This window comes from Vespa velutina, chromosome 3 (genome assembly GCF_912470025.1).
Source record: "Vespa velutina chromosome 3, iVesVel2.1, whole genome shotgun sequence".
Classification (NCBI taxonomy): Eukaryota; Metazoa; Arthropoda; class Insecta; order Hymenoptera; family Vespidae; genus Vespa; species Vespa velutina.
The window spans coordinates 6,374,199-6,389,851 of NC_062190.1; the positions used below are offsets into that span (position 1 = coordinate 6,374,199).

The 15,653-nt window shown below is 31.4% G+C and overlaps 2 protein-coding genes across 12 annotated transcripts in view; both read right to left on the reverse strand.

Moving 5' to 3' along the window:
- Window positions 1–538: 538 nt before the first annotated feature.
- LOC124947770 (glycine-rich cell wall structural protein-like) lies at window positions 539–5,556 on the reverse strand. Its single transcript, XM_047490373.1, has 6 exons — window positions 5,393–5,556; window positions 4,044–4,184; window positions 1,752–2,756; window positions 1,600–1,671; window positions 1,180–1,513; window positions 539–835 (listed from the first exon to the last, which is right to left on the reverse strand). The coding sequence occupies exons 2-6, from the start codon at window positions 4,108–4,110 to the stop codon at window positions 688–690; spliced, it is 1,626 nt and encodes a 541-aa protein (XP_047346329.1). The 5' UTR covers window positions 4,111–4,184; window positions 5,393–5,556; the 3' UTR covers window positions 539–687.
- A 1,381-nt stretch (window positions 5,557–6,937) lies between these two features.
- Window positions 6,938–15,653, reverse strand: part of LOC124948154 (FERM, ARHGEF and pleckstrin domain-containing protein 1-like) — a 28,048-nt gene continuing 19,332 nt past the window's right edge. For 5 of the 11 annotated variants that reach the window (XM_047491374.1, XM_047491372.1, XM_047491370.1 and 2 more), the window contains exons 12-21: window positions 9,635–9,840; window positions 9,471–9,560; window positions 8,993–9,368; window positions 8,783–8,892; window positions 8,570–8,710; window positions 8,293–8,447; window positions 8,020–8,141; window positions 7,784–7,941; window positions 7,428–7,687; window positions 6,938–7,357 (exon numbers count right to left, since the gene is read on the reverse strand). In XM_047491374.1, coding sequence (XP_047347330.1) covers window positions 7,318–7,357; window positions 7,428–7,687; window positions 7,784–7,941; window positions 8,020–8,141; window positions 8,293–8,447; window positions 8,570–8,710; window positions 8,783–8,892; window positions 8,993–9,368; window positions 9,471–9,560; window positions 9,635–9,840 — 1,658 coding nt within the window. In that variant the 3' untranslated portion in view covers window positions 6,938–7,317. Of the gene's footprint in view, window positions 7,358–7,427; window positions 7,688–7,783; window positions 7,942–8,019; window positions 8,142–8,292; window positions 8,448–8,569; window positions 8,711–8,782; window positions 8,893–8,992; window positions 9,369–9,470; window positions 9,561–9,634; window positions 9,841–11,325; window positions 14,956–15,653 lie in introns of those variants that run through there. The other 6 variants (XM_047491377.1, XM_047491376.1, XR_007100609.1 and 3 more) reach the window with 6 other exon arrangements.

The following is a 15,653-nucleotide window of genomic DNA, read 5'->3' on the forward strand; positions in this document are numbered from 1 at the left end:
ATTATATATATATATAAGAGTTATATATATATATATATTATAACTATATATAGAGTTATATATATATATATTATAACTATATTTAGAGTTATATATATATATATATATATATATATATATATATATATATATATAACTCTCTATATAATAATATAAAATACTCTATCTTATTATTCAGTTCATAATTTGAAAAAATTACTAATTGACATGATATATGTTAAAAACTGTTTGTTCGTTTAACCAAATGAAGAAAGAAAATGAAGATATCATATAAAACTCTGTTGATTAGCATGTAAAATATTTATATTTTTAGGGACAAGAAATGCTATCAGGGACATATTAGTAATTATTTATGAATACAAAAATAAAATGTGAACTTTTTTTTATAATGTGTATTTAATTTATAAAAACATGTTTGTTATAATTATAATTTTGAATCTATTAAAACTCTTTAGATTTATAGAGGAAATTATTGTTCCACGTATCTTACTTTTAAAGAGTATTTGGTCGAGTATTTTTAATATGATCATAAAAAATATCACATAACAAAATTATGCTTTTATTAGTTTGTTTCTAGCATCGAAAATCATGAAGATATATAAGTACAGACATTGTATCGAGTTAAAAAGATAGTTGCTTAAATTTTAAAAATTCTTCGGCGAATTCTTCAATCTCCATTTAGGTGATTCATGGGATTTTTCCAGCAGATACTTTGTAGGATCCTTTACCGGTCGAATCAATATTTGCGGCACTACTGCTGTAAACACCTTTTGCACCGTGCACACTACCACTTTGACTTGCTCCTTCATCTATGCCACCAATACGGGAGAAAATACTAAAAATTGAAAAGAAATAATTATGATACGTCAAAAAGTGATATATTAAATAATAATTAACATAAACGAATTTCTTTAAGATAGATGTCATTGGATAAAAATAACTTTACATTTAGCAATTATAATATCCACAAGCTAATTATAAAAATGAATGTATTAAGAAATTACAATCTCTAAAAACAATTTGAATTGACCGATTGTATTTCTAAGAAGTCCGTAAAGATGTTAATGATATAAGCTAATATTTTTTTATAGAATTTTTTGTATATGTCATGCCTCCTAAGTATGTAAATTTGCGTAAATAATGCTATCTATTTATGATGTAGACTTATCAATAACTTACTCTGTACCAGGGCCATGACCACCATGACCGCCATAGCCACCACCGCAGCTTCCGCCGCAACCACCACCTCCACCAGAGCTTCCTGCATTAGCACTAGCCTGTGCATTTGCACTTGCACTAGCACTACCACTACCACCTCCGTAGCCGCCTGCGCCACTTCCACCTAGTCCTCCACCTAAACCTCCGCCTAAACCTCCGCCAAGTCCTCCACCAAGTCCTCCACCTAAACCTCCGCCAAGTCCTCCACCTAGACCTCCACCATGTCCACCTCCACCGCCGAGGCCTCCACCTCCTCCATGACCTCCTCCACTACTTCCTCCATATCCACCAGAACCTGCAGATATTCAATATTTTTAATGTTAATATGTCAAACATATATATGCTGCAAAGCTAATACATAAAATATCTTAGACTTTTTACCTGCAGATCCACCACCGTATCCACCGGAGCCACTACTTCCACCTCCGTATCCACCACCACCACCGCCGTAACCTGAATTTTTCGATTATAAATATACAGTTTACATTATTAATTATTTCATATACAAATAATATCGTATTTGTTTTATTTACCTCCACCAATTGGTGTGCCTTTTACAGGACCACCTCCGTATCCACCACTTCCGCTACCGCCACCTCCATATCCTCCGGCTCCGCTACCACCACCTCCGTATCCACCGGCTCCGCTACTACCACCCCCGTATCCACCGGATCCGCTACCACCTCCACAGCCACCAGCTCCACAACCACCGCCGCCTGATCCTCCTCCGTGACCACCGCCTAATCCACTTCCACCGCCTAATCCGCTTCCACCGCCTCCATAACCACCGCTTCCACTACCTCCATAACCACCGCTTCCGCCACCTCCGTGACCTCCGCCTAATCCGCTTCCTCCGCCTCCATAACCACCACCTCCGTGACCTCCGCCTAATCCGCTTCCTCCGCCTAATCCGCTTCCTCCGCCTAATCCACTTCCTCCGCTTCCATAACCACCACCTCCGCTACCACCACCTCCGTGACCTCCGCCTAATCCGCTTCCTCCACCTAATCCGCTTCCTCCGCCTCCATAACCACCACCTCCGCTACCACCACCTCCGTGACCTCCGCCTAATCCGCTTCCTCCGCCTCCATAACCTCCACCTCCGCTGCCGCCACCTCCATATCCACCGCCTCCGCTGCCGCCACCTCCATATCCACCCGATCCGCTACCACCTCCGCAACCACCAGATCCACAACCACCACCGCCTAATCCACCACCTCCTCCTAATCCTCCTCCGTGACCACCGCCTAATCCACCACCTCCTCCTAGTCCACCACCGCCTCCGGATCCACTACCATATCCACCTGCTCCAGCGTTGGCATTGGCAGTGGATAGGGCTGACGATTTTCCTCCGGCTTGTGCACTGGCTTGTGCACTTGAGCTTGCAAAACTATTGGCACCACCATATGCATTAGCATTGGCAGAACTGCTTGCTGAACTGTATGCACCGGAACCTCCGCCGTATCCAGCACCTCTCTTTTCGCGAAGAGTAATTATCACTGGATCATGGATCTTCTTCGCGTAAGAAAGAAACGATACTGTTGACAGAGAATTAAAAATTATGTCAGAAATTACTAATAGGTCCATAAATTTTGTTATATCTTAAAAGACAATCCATTTTGCTCAGACTAATATTAGGTGTCCGTTCTTTCATTATTATGCTTTGAATAATCTTCAGCTTGTAAGATACATTTTATTTCCTTGTATAATTATATCATTTTCAATAAATGAATGCAAAATAACATGATATGACGTAAGATCGTAATTATCATATCTATTAAGTCGAATTATGCGAAAACAAATTAAAGAATAAATGAAGTGGAGAATTAATCACATAAGAATTATTATGCATGAAGAGTAAACAAACGATCGAGGAGAAAAGAATTGACTTGCTTTGTTCTTTTAACATGAATTTAAATTGATTATCATATTTATTAATTTAAATTATGCAAAAAATCTAGAAAATGACTTACATAAGAATTATGGATGCATGGAGAATAAACAAGCGATATATTATAAACGAATTGATTTATTTTATTCATGTAAATGAATAAAAGTTTATGAATAAATTAAAAAATAAGTGAAATAAATGGGGATTTCCGTCCCTAATATTTATTTACGTACGGAGGATATTGTGATTATTAAGGATTGTAACGTGCTAAAAATACAAAATTAAACACTCAATTCTTACATCATACCTACTCTCTTTGTATTTGTTTTATACCTTTAGCCACTGGTAATGTCTCAAATTAGCATTCTTATATATGTATTCAAACGAGAATTCCAATAAGCGCAGTTAAATACATGCGGGAAATACCGAAACCAAGGTCAAATATGACATTGCTTTAAAGTTACAGTGTCTATTATGAGATTCAGATGTGTTCGATCATCGTGAGATTATATCTATAAAAGTGGTTAGACAGGATAGTAGTTTGCAAAGTCATTTACCGTTAACTATCTTATAATCAATAGGTATAAATAGCTGATTAATAGACAAACTGTCAACTTTTTTTTTCATATTGAAAGAACGCTTTCAATCTAGGAAGATCTAAGAAGATCTACTGTAATTTATTGTTCATTTATTGTTAATATAGTATCGAGATGATGATTAAATAAATTGAATTCAGCAATTTGAAATTAATGTTCGTTAAGTATAGGTTGCTTTAAATTTCACGAAGATGATTTTCATATTATATTCTTTTTTTTTTTTCTTCTTTACATAATAATTTTCTGGAAAGATGAAAAATGATTCTCAAGATGTACAAAGTATTGTTTGAAGGAAAATGAAAGAAAATGCAAAAAAAAAAAAAGAAAGATGGTCTCACCTTCAGCATGAGCGGACACTAGAATGGCCAGCAAGGCCAGAAGGCCGATAGCTCGGTACTCCCACATGATGAAATCGGTTTCTATCTTCGCGAAGCACGACACGTCTTTATATCCGATCTCCCACTCTTTTATCTTTCTTCCTGAAATACCATCGTTTCATCGAATACATATACATATGATTGTAAAGTAAGAAGGGCAAAAAAAACGTCGAACGTGTGCACAAGGCTAAGGTAATCTTCGATGGCTACACGTAATCCAGCCAACTGATGATCCAATCATTCCCATATTTTTTCGGTTCTCCAAAGCCTCGAGCAGGTTTAACGTCGTTGAACTTAAAAATTTCAGCGTAAACGCATTGACGACAGATACTTAATTACAAATTTTGATAGATTGCTCATTGTAAAAAAACTCGAATGGTTGTTATTTTTTACGAATGTAAAAAGATATTTTCTTCTTTTCTTTTTTTAAGGATAATGTCGAAGTTCGTGAATTTGATCTATGAGACGGAAGTAAATTATAATAATTTTTATAACAAAGCATATATATATATATATATATATATATATATATATATATACATATAATAAGTTGTTATTATTATAATATAATATGTTAATATAATAAGCAAATATATAATTATTCCCAGCATTAGAGCAATTAATTTACTATATTCATACAAAAATTCTTTAGATCTTATTAAAAAATCTGGAAAATACGCGCAACGTTCATGTAATTGAACGAATACCGAATATAAATGAACATTGAGATCTTTCACGCTACAATTATCAAATGGAATTATTTTAAATTAGTATTTTAGATAAAAGATTTTTTTGGTGAAGAAGAAAAATTTTCTTCTCAGAATATTCTTCAAAACCTATCATATTTTTTTATTACAGATCATATATCATTGCAAATGTTTTCAAAGAAACAACAATAATCTTAATCCAGAATATATCTAAAAAAATCTCTGATAACCCCTTGCTTACGATTAACATTGACCGATCTTCAATAGATTTACATTACGTTAAATTTAATTTTGCATTAAGGAAATATATTTAATTTCGCAGAAAGGAAAAGATATATAATATTACGAAATTGTATATCGAAGCAATTTAATATTTTGTATATATCAAATACAAAATTCTTTTCGTTGAAATTCTTTTCAATGAAATCTTTCCCCTTTAAATAATAAAATATTGCTTAATTTAATCGATGTATTGTAATATAAATAATTCACTGTAAACCCTTGTTATTTTAATTACATGACCATATCTTCATCTATCATAGATCATTAAACGTTAAGTGAGTGATCGTATTGACTGATATCGCAGAAACAATTATCCAGTACCAGAATCGAGATAGCAAATATTTTTATCGTTAAATTCTACATTTGCGTTCGGGTATTTCCAAGCATCTCTTATTGTATAAAAAGCGGAACTTAATATCACTTGCTTACTACTAATACTCTGGATCCTTTTATAACGTAAGTTTATATTTATAGAAATATTCACTCTATATAGATCGATAATTATTTATTTAATTGCCAATGATGACGATAAAATATGTAAATGTTCCGAAATAAAAAATTATATTACGAAATTTATATAATCTCAAACGAACAAACTCGTTGAACTTATCAACATTATGTTATTATTAGAAGAATTTGAAATGTCTTAGGATGCAAAAATACGTGATACAGAAATTGCATCTTTCTCACGGTTGTCACACTGTAACGATTTATGTGCACAAAAACTAAATAGACTACAAAGCGAGCAATGGTAATTAAAATTTTTTATATCAGGAACAATAGAGAATCATTTCCTTTCAGACTTCTTAATATTTTTTAATGTCGTATATTCCTTCAAAATTCGTTATTTTAACAAGACAGGTAATTATTGAATAAAAGGATAAATATGTAATTGGTCTACAAGATTTATTGTATTATATGGCTGCAATAGTACATATCAATATTGGTCGTAAGAATATCTACGTTATTTGTTTATTTGTAATTGTTCGGTTTATGATTCTTTTTAGATATTAAAAAAGATCATTTTGTTGAGCGAATTATAAACATACGAATACAATACGAATACGATCAACATGGGTAATTGTAAAAATAAATTACACGCATATTTTGAGAAATATAATTAAATATAAAAATGCCAAGATTATAAAGTCTTTAATATTAAATAGTTTCTTTTCATTGTAGCTCTTGATCACGTTAATTGCATTATAAGAAATAGTAAACATATTAACACTTAGCAAAATTATTGTCTTTTCAAATATATCAATAACTTAGATTATCAGCAGACTAGCCTATAAAAATGGTCCAATATAAATGTTAATACGATTTTTGTCAACATTAATATCAAAACTTCATTACCATATTTTAACAATAAAGAATATTAGAAAATCTTAATAAAAAAAATGTATTTTCTAATGAGCATGTATCAAAATTTTGCATATATTTCTATGTGTACATATCTGCACATGCCATATAAAACTATACTTTTTAATAACTGATTTTTTAACAATTAAATTTAGCTGTTATGTAATACTCAAATTGTAATTATCACACTTATGAGAAAATATTTTTAATATTATTATTTATGATATTATATTACGAATTTATTTGGGTGTAACTAATAAAGACAACCTATAAGGATGCAATAATAATAATAATAATAATAATAATAATAATAATAATAATAATAATAATAATAATAATAATAATAATAATAATAATAAAACTATGTATAAATGAGATAATTTTGAATTATCTAATATCAATAAACTTTACTTTTTCTCTCCTTAAGATAATACCATATACTGATTGATTTTTATTATTGTACAATTCACCTGCTTATTTTATTTATTAATTTTTTGAATATTATTGCGATTTTATTTTTTGAATAAGGCAGTAACATTTGATTTTTTTCTATTCTATATATGAGTAATTATTACTTTTATAAATTATTTTACTAGAAATTTCTTATTTAACTATTAATTTTTACTATTTTGCGATACTTCAACAATAAAGCAACAAATAGAACTAAATATAAATTTGCAAAATAATAATTCGTCTTTTCTCCTTCCAACGTAAATATCAAGAATGTAATGTATTTAAAATTAATATTCTGATCTTTTCTTCATTATTTACTAAAAATAAAACTAAATGCTGTTCTCGTTAACCGTATCGTCAACAAAATTGGTTCATAAATGAAAAATCATATTTGATATTCTTCTTTTTTTTTTTTCATTATAACTGAATATTTAACTCTGCTGGGTTGCGCTTCTGATCACTACCATCCATCTAAAATTAGATTAATGGCATAAGATGTAAATTAAAATAAAGTTTTAATGAGAAATATTTAAATACTTACCGTCCAAAGGTATAATCACTTTCAGCTCTAAAGAAATATACGTGACTTTTAAATTGGAGCTTAAATACAAAATCTTTATTTATACCGTCTGTTTCCGACGGAGTTGATACTGTATATCCCAATAAAGGTAAACTTGCTAATGGGAAATCGTCCTGGTGTGATTTATAGAAAAATAAACAGAAGCTAGTAAATACTACCCATAACTTTTGCCAACCATTACTATTCTTGAATTTCCGTAATAGAAACCCACTAAGCTGGTTCTGCAATAAATAATTCAATAAATTATTGAACATTCCAATCGAGTATTGTATAATCAAGAGATAAAAATAATTCTATAAATAATTGTCCTATTTTACCTGAAATGCACGTAATTGGTCAATATAACAAATACTAGTATTTCGGTGCCAACACACGTGAACGGTCGTGTTACTACGTTGCGAAGCTTTCACATCAGCGCAACTTCCTCTGTCTGTTTCTAATCCCACATTGTCTCCCACTTCATCGGCAGAACCTGCTAATAATTGAATGATTCAAACATTTAATTATATTATTATTAAAATTAATCCATTAGAAATAATTGTCTAGTTCTTACATGACTTTAAACTCAAATATGGTAGCTTTGCATCTTGTGCATCAGCTTGAGCAATAGTCATGTTTAAATCTTCTATCCAACGTTCTTTTTCCTCTTCGCTACACGCTGCTACTGTTAAGGATCTATTATAATGGATTATTTATGACATATATATTTCAAGTTGAAAAAAGTATTATATTTTATGACACGATATATATATATAGAGAGAGAGAGATAGATAGATAGAGAAAGAGAGAGAGAGAGAGAAAGATATTTTCATTAAGAAAAACTTACTGGTTTTCATATCCACTGATTACAAATACATGATCGGTACCAGTCTTATTATCTCCTTCTTGAATTTTCATGCCTTTTACCGGAATTTGACCGTGCACACGAAAACATTGTGTTGGTTGTTGAGTGCGGAATGTATACAATAATACGTCCGAGAACTATGTAATAAAAAATTAATTCTTTATATAACTGAATTTTATAAAGCTGTTTATATATTATAATACATATATATATATATATATATATATATATATATATATATGTATGTATATATATTTACCAAGAAAAACATCCTTTGTTGAAAGCCTTTACGACTGTACTTTTGTAAACAGCCTTGTCTAATAAATCTCCTACCTTCTTGAAATAAATTATCAAAGCCGCTAATATCTCTTTGCATTTCGCATAATTGAACTAAATTTTCCTACAATGTTTAAACAATAATGTATTAAGAAATTTATAATTGGTAATACAAAATTACATAAAATATCCTTACTGCTTGGTTTATCACTGTAAGACCTTCGAGTAACGTCTCGCCGAGTCTATCTCTAGCAGCTAAGCAATCTTCGAAATCGGTATGATCTTTTGGATAATGATCTAACAATACTATCAAAAAATATATCATATATATATATATATATATCATAAATGTATATTCAGGGATAATAAATAATTCATAAAAAAAAAGAAATAAATAATACGTTACTATCAATAATATTGTTGTAATGTAATAATCGTTGCAATGGCTTCAAAAGAAATGACGTTAACGGCAAATAACAATGTTTCTGCGACTCGAAGTCCCTGCAAAGTTGATCGAAGCGTCGTGATGTTCGCATGGAATACTCCATTTTCTCGAGAACGGAGATTAAATTTTCGAGATATTGATCGTAAAGAGGTAGGACGTTGAGAAGCGTATTGTATAAAAAATCTCCGATATTATGGCGCGCGTTACTCTCCCATCGTGCTAAACGTGCTTCCATTTCTTGAAGACACGGACCATGGGCATCTGCTAATAGCTCTATCAATGAAACAACCACGTCTCCTTCTAACTCTGCTTCTCTGGATACTTCCTCTCTGAACCACTAAAAAGAAAAAGAAACAACAAAAAAAAGGAAAGAAAGAAAGAAAGAGAAACTCTTTAAAACTATAGTCATTATTTCTATCGTTGTTTTATAAATATTTACCACATTGATAACGTCCAAATCCTTTTTATATGTTCGTTCTGTCATAAGAAGTTCTTTGGCGATATAATAAACTTTATCAGTTGGCCATCTCTGTAAAAAAAAAAGATCTATTAATAAAGGACAAATTGATAACATAAAAAATAATTATTATTTCAGGAACATACTTTCGTTTTTCGAACTTCAGTCTCCTCGATCTCTCCATTTCGTAAATTCTTCACCGGACTAAGATCAGGCGAATTAACTATACTTGCATTGTTCATTTCCGCAACACCGTTCGTTCGTTTTTCTTGTGACAGTTCGGTAGTAAATACCGAATTATTATTCTCCTGTTGTTGTTTAGACGATTCATCTTGCTTTTTCCCTTCGATATCTGTAAATGACGAACGGTAAGAAAAGAAAGAACTCGAGTATTATAAAAGTAATACGATAAAAAAGAAAAAATAAAGAGTATATGAGCGCATCAGGAATAAACGCGTAAGTAAAGTGTGATATAAGTATTTATTAAATATTGCATGCTACGATGCACCCATTCGCTCTTATCTTTTCCCCTAATTATCAACGCATCACCCCTTTTTTTATTATGCTCGAGGAAAAGTATAGGGGGGTTTGTTATAAATAAGAAAAGAAAAAAAGAACAACGTGGAATTTATACGTGTACATTTGGTAATAAAGGAAAAACGTACGAAACGATGTTTTTCAATTCTAAACAACTTATCACGTACAACACAACAAATGCAAGTACGTGCAACTACGTATTCTAATTATCAAGTAATATTGGTTTTTATTATAATTATACTATAAAATATTTACTATAAAATAATTATATCCAGCGTACTGTATATATTCGTATATGCGTATATATACATATACGTTTGCAAAAGAAAAGAAAATTCCATTTCAAAGTATTACTATCGAGAGCAATCATAACACATTTATTAAAAACTACTGATGTGCATTTTGATGTTAACATAAAGAATAACGAAACTTCCTACTTCGTGCAATAATTTCTTCTTAAATACGGCATGCTTTTTCTCGATAATCCCTGTCGTCATATCAGACATGTGCTTTAAATAAATCAATCAAGAGGTCGTTTTTTTCCGATAAACGAACGTGGTCTTTCAAAGGTAAGAAAATTAATAAGTGCGACGAAAAATGTTCGAAGCAAGCAAAGCCATTCCATTTAAATTCTCAATAAGAAGAACAATCGTCCACGAATTTACACTTGTGGTGCATATACGAAAGTCAAGGATTCTTCTTATTATCTTGCCATTACTTTTTCATCGAATTATTCACACATCCTATCGCAAATATTTACACCACTTGCGAGATTTAAACTCGTGGAACAAGAAAGAAAAATACAACCAGACGGAAGTGCATTTAGCGAGCGTATATTATATGTATATCGAATAAAAACGAAGATAAAAGAGTCAACAATCTTGACAGTTAAGATAGGCATTTTAGGGATTACTCACACATAGTATTGTCATCCGGTCGACCAACGAATCCGAGAGTGCGATAAAAAGATACGGATATGAAGAAAAAATAGAAGGGAGGAAAGATCACGTACCCTGGCGGGAGGGAGGATTCTGATCGCCAAAAGAAACATGGATTTAAAGAATAGAATAGAATAGAATAGAATAGAACGAGTGGCCGGAAGAAGACCCACGATAAACAACAACGACAACAACAACGATGATAATAATAATAATAATATTAATATTAATAATAATAATAATAATAAAACAAAAAAAAAGAGAAGAAACCTCAAAAATTGAAAAACTCAATGACTAATAGCGAATGTCGTAAATAAGAGAGAAGCAACTAAAGCAAGACGAAATTACAGAGGCTTTTCAAGTGACTTTGTATATAATTTATTGTTATCATAATTAAGTATCAATAATCAATGTACAATAGACTTCCTACGCCTGGAATATCGCTTTTCCCCCGTTCTAACGCTGTGATTCCCCTCTTTTCTGTTTTCTTTTATTTATTTTTTTTATTTGTTTGTTTATTTTACTTTTTCTTTTGTGGTTTTTCGAGGAAGTAATAGCAGAATTTTAATAGATAGTTATATCCATAAATATCCTTACCGAGGGGAACCGCCGCGGATAGCAGGTTTCACGTACGTGTTAATTGTATGTATGTATATATGTATGCATGTATGTGCGTGGGTGTCCATGTGGTGTGTGTAGAGTTAACAAGTACGGTATATCGATAAACGATCGAAAAAATTACACAAAGAATAAACGAGGGAGCATTGAGTAGACACGATGAACACTCGTCCCACGATAAAACCTTTCTTTCCTTTTCTCCTATAAATATCTTAATTTAAAGACGCTCATGATGATAAAGGAAAAAGATAGTCCCTTAACGAGATCAAAATTTCATTTCTTTTTTCTTTTTCTTTTCCGCTTCTAATTAAAACGTATAAAGTCAATTGTAGTATCAACGAATGCTCTTTAAACTTCGAATTTCCTAACTTTTATCGTGCGTTCGTTGTACTTAAGGACATTTGTGAGAAAAAAAAAAAATATCGCGATATAATAAATCCTTTATCGGAACGATATTCATCCCCGTCGAATCTGTTTGCGTACATATTTCTTTTTTCCTTGATTTATTTTTCTTTTCTTTTCTTTTCTCATTTTTTTTTATTTTTAATTTTTTTTTAATTTTTTTTTAATTTTTTTTTAATTTTTTTTATTGTTTTATTTTTTTTTTTTATTTTTTTTTATTGGAAAAGATTAATTTTGAAACACTTAACAAACAAATGGCTTTATAAGCATAAAAAGGATTCAGTCGTTTAACAATATGAAATTTTTTCGAGCATCGAAACACAAGCGGAAGGCTATCAAAAATTTGGCACATGATTATAATAATCGGGAATATACGATCGAGGAAGTAATAAACATAACATCTATTAATCAATTATTACAGGTGTAAATATCTCAAGACAAACCGTCTTGCAATTATTTTCGAAAAAGTTTCTTTCTTTTCTTTTTTCACTTTTTTTTTTAAAAAAGGATAAAGAATAAGAGTTATCGTATGTCGCAATAATGACACAATAGTCGTCTCGCTTAGTCATTAATAATAACGAAGTTATTATTATCCGTGATTAACACTGATTTACATATTTAATGACAACGGGCTTGAACACCTGGAAGAAGGCCACATTAAATAGAAGATCAAAGAAGATTAATAAGAGAAGGCTCATTCCAGGACATGTGGTGTTTGTGTGTGTATATGTGTTTTACACATATGCTGCAAAAATACTATGATATTACCCGTATGAAACACACGATTAAGAGTGAGAGTGATTAAGAATAAGAGAGATAGAGATAGAGAGAGAGAGAGAGAGAGAGGGAGAGCGGGAGAGAGAGAGAGAGAGAGAGAGAAAGGAAAACAGAACGAATGACACACGAATCTCTGTGTGTATTTATATAAAAATGATTTAGAGACATAAATAGTGGTAGGGCATCATGACAGGTGGTAATAAATATATTTATGTAATATCGTGAAAAGGGAACGCTACGCAATGATTATTAGGTACCTAAGAGTAGAACGGCAGATAATTGATAATTGACATGTGTATAATACGAGTGTGTATGATGCAGGAAAGATTAGTACCACACTGCAATTAGAGATGTGAGTTTGATCAGTTTTTTGATAAACAAAAGATCGACTTTTGTTTTCTTTTTTTAATCGCTTTCACAATTCAATTTTTAGATAAAATATTGTAGCAATTATTGTCTCTAATCGCACATTAAATCTTTCTGTTCCTGAGAATCTCTGTAATGAAAGATTATTATTATCTTTTATGAAAAAATCGTAAGCGTGTTAAAATTTTTTAGTCGATTTGCTTTTCACACGTTATTTGTCACGATCATCTTTGAAACGCACGGAACGATATTCGACAAGAGAATAGAAATTTGATAGATTCGTTCGTGGTAATGATTTTCCAAAATTCACATCTCTACGCAACATCGGGAGACAGGATTGAACGGTACACTATGATGAGGCATAACGATGTCTTTCGTGACACATGATAAAACTATAATGGCTAAATAAATATCGTATAATTCCATTCACTACAAATTTCAACATAAAACTAAATGAGGCAATGTAATTCATGAGATAACGCAACGGAATACAAGGTAAACAAAGTGCAAAAGGGTGCTCTCGTGATTTGATGTCGAAGTGCCAAAGCCAGGTTAACTGAACAAGCATAAAAAGTTTTTTCTTTTTTTTTTCTTTTCTTTTCCTTTTTTTTCTCATTGAAAAAACCTACCAAATTTGACGAACAATTCAAAAGTTAATTCGATCTCAAAGTAGAGAGTTTATATAAGAAATTATAAAAAATCTTTGAAATATTTTTCTTTCGCACAAAGTATACTACGATTCAAAATAAGTTCATTTTCTAAAAAAAAAGTTTGTTGATCTTCTAGCAAACCAACATACCGCTATTTCTAATGCTAACACCTACAGTGTGCAGTGCGAATGTAACAATTATAAGATAGCAACATCATAGAAATTTTGCATGTTTAATTCATAATTTTTAAGTTTCCATTCTTTTCTTCCAGCGTTCTTTATATTTATTTCACAATTTTTCTTTGATCCATTCGTTAATATTGTATACTATTTTATCTATCGCTTTTATATAGTGAATATGGAAATTATAATCGCGCTAATGTAGCCAGTAATGGCTAATAATGACGTTTCTTACTAAGGTTTTTTTTCTTTTCTTTTTTTGTCTTTTTTTTTCCCCCTATGAAAGAATAAACAAGTAAGAAGGCGTGTAGCGGCTAAAAAAAAAAAAAAAGAAAAATGGCTAAGAGCAGCAGCGTAATAGCGTGAAGAAAAAATGAATCTTCAGCCGTGAGTTGATTTGTTGAATCAACGAATAATATCGTTAACAACTTTTCCTTTTTCAGCTTTGACAAAATAAATCTAAAGAATCATTCGTAATTAATCATTGAAAATTATTCAAATAATCGTTGCGTCAACAAATCTTCTTAGCGGATTCCGTTCAATCCGATCTTCTTTGATAACACCTACGATGTATATAATTTTTTTAATGTAATTGCATACGATTAAACACTCCGCTTATTTTCAAAGGAATTACGAGTTGTTAATTGAAATAATAATAATAATAATAATAATAATAATAATTAAATAAGAAGAAGAATTGAAGGTCGGTTAGGTAGACAATTTTTTTCCACGCGAAATTTTTTTTTCGGAAAAGATACGATTCTTTTTTGATTAATCATTGTCGAATCCGACCTGCAGCGTGGTACGTCACTTTCGCATTTCGCAAGATTGGCCCCGTTTCTCGATTCTCAACGTGGGTAAACCGGAAGGAATCGATTGGTCAGGGAGCGAGGTGTCGCGTGAGCCAATACGTTACGCACCGGGTTCACACGAAACGGCACATGCCATGCCGGAGAATTCACGTATCCGTTTGTGTAGCTCCACCGATTAATATCACCACCTGTCGAGAAGCATACGTAGAGTGTTGGTGTGGATGGCGTTAGGATTTCTATTTTTTACTTTGCAACATTTCGATATACCGAAACACATTCGACGTTTCTCTGATCATCGTCCCAAATGACATCGGTTTCAATTTATATTCTTTTTCTGGTTTTGTTTGTTTTTTTTTTTTTTTTTTTTTTAATTTTTCTTTTTTTTTGTGAAATGAAAGTATGACAAATGTCCTAAAATATGCAATAGGGAATTAAAACATCAAGTATCTACAAAGCTACAAAAGGTGTTAGAACTATGAAACGATAACAATAACAATAACAATAATAATAATGATAATCATAATGTAAGAATGTTGCGAGATAATAAAAATGATTCGAGTCTCTTATTCGTATATGACGCAGATTCTTTAACGATCCTAAAATTTTTGGCCTTTTCCATTTCCTTTCTTTTTAACGTTTCATATGCTGACACATTTAACGAGGAAAGATCATTTAGTCGTTTATCGCGAATCTCCGTTTGGTTTGATTGACAATTTCAAATGAGATTTGAAATTGTTTTTGAAAGGAGACAGTCCATTTTCAATATAACACGCTTGAAACTGACTTCTAATTATTCTCTGACGAGCAATTTTGATTACACGCGTAATATGAAAATCTGCGAATAGCAGATGGGACCAAAAGATATGAAAAAAAAAAAGTTACAAAG

Bases quoted from the DNA above. Each gene is read 5' to 3' on its own strand.
- LOC124947770 (XM_047490373.1), bottom strand. From the start codon at position 4,110: ATGTGGGAGTACCGAGCTATCGGCCTTCTGGCCTTGCTGGCCATTCTA. The intron at 2,757-4,043 runs GTGAGACCATCT...CTCTGTCAACAG, and splicing joins AGTGTCCGCTCATGCTGAAG to TATCGTTTCTTTCTTACGCG. The intron at 1,672-1,751 runs GTAAATAAAACA...CGAAAAATTCAG, and splicing joins AGGCACACCAATTGGTGGAG to GTTACGGCGGTGGTGGTGGT.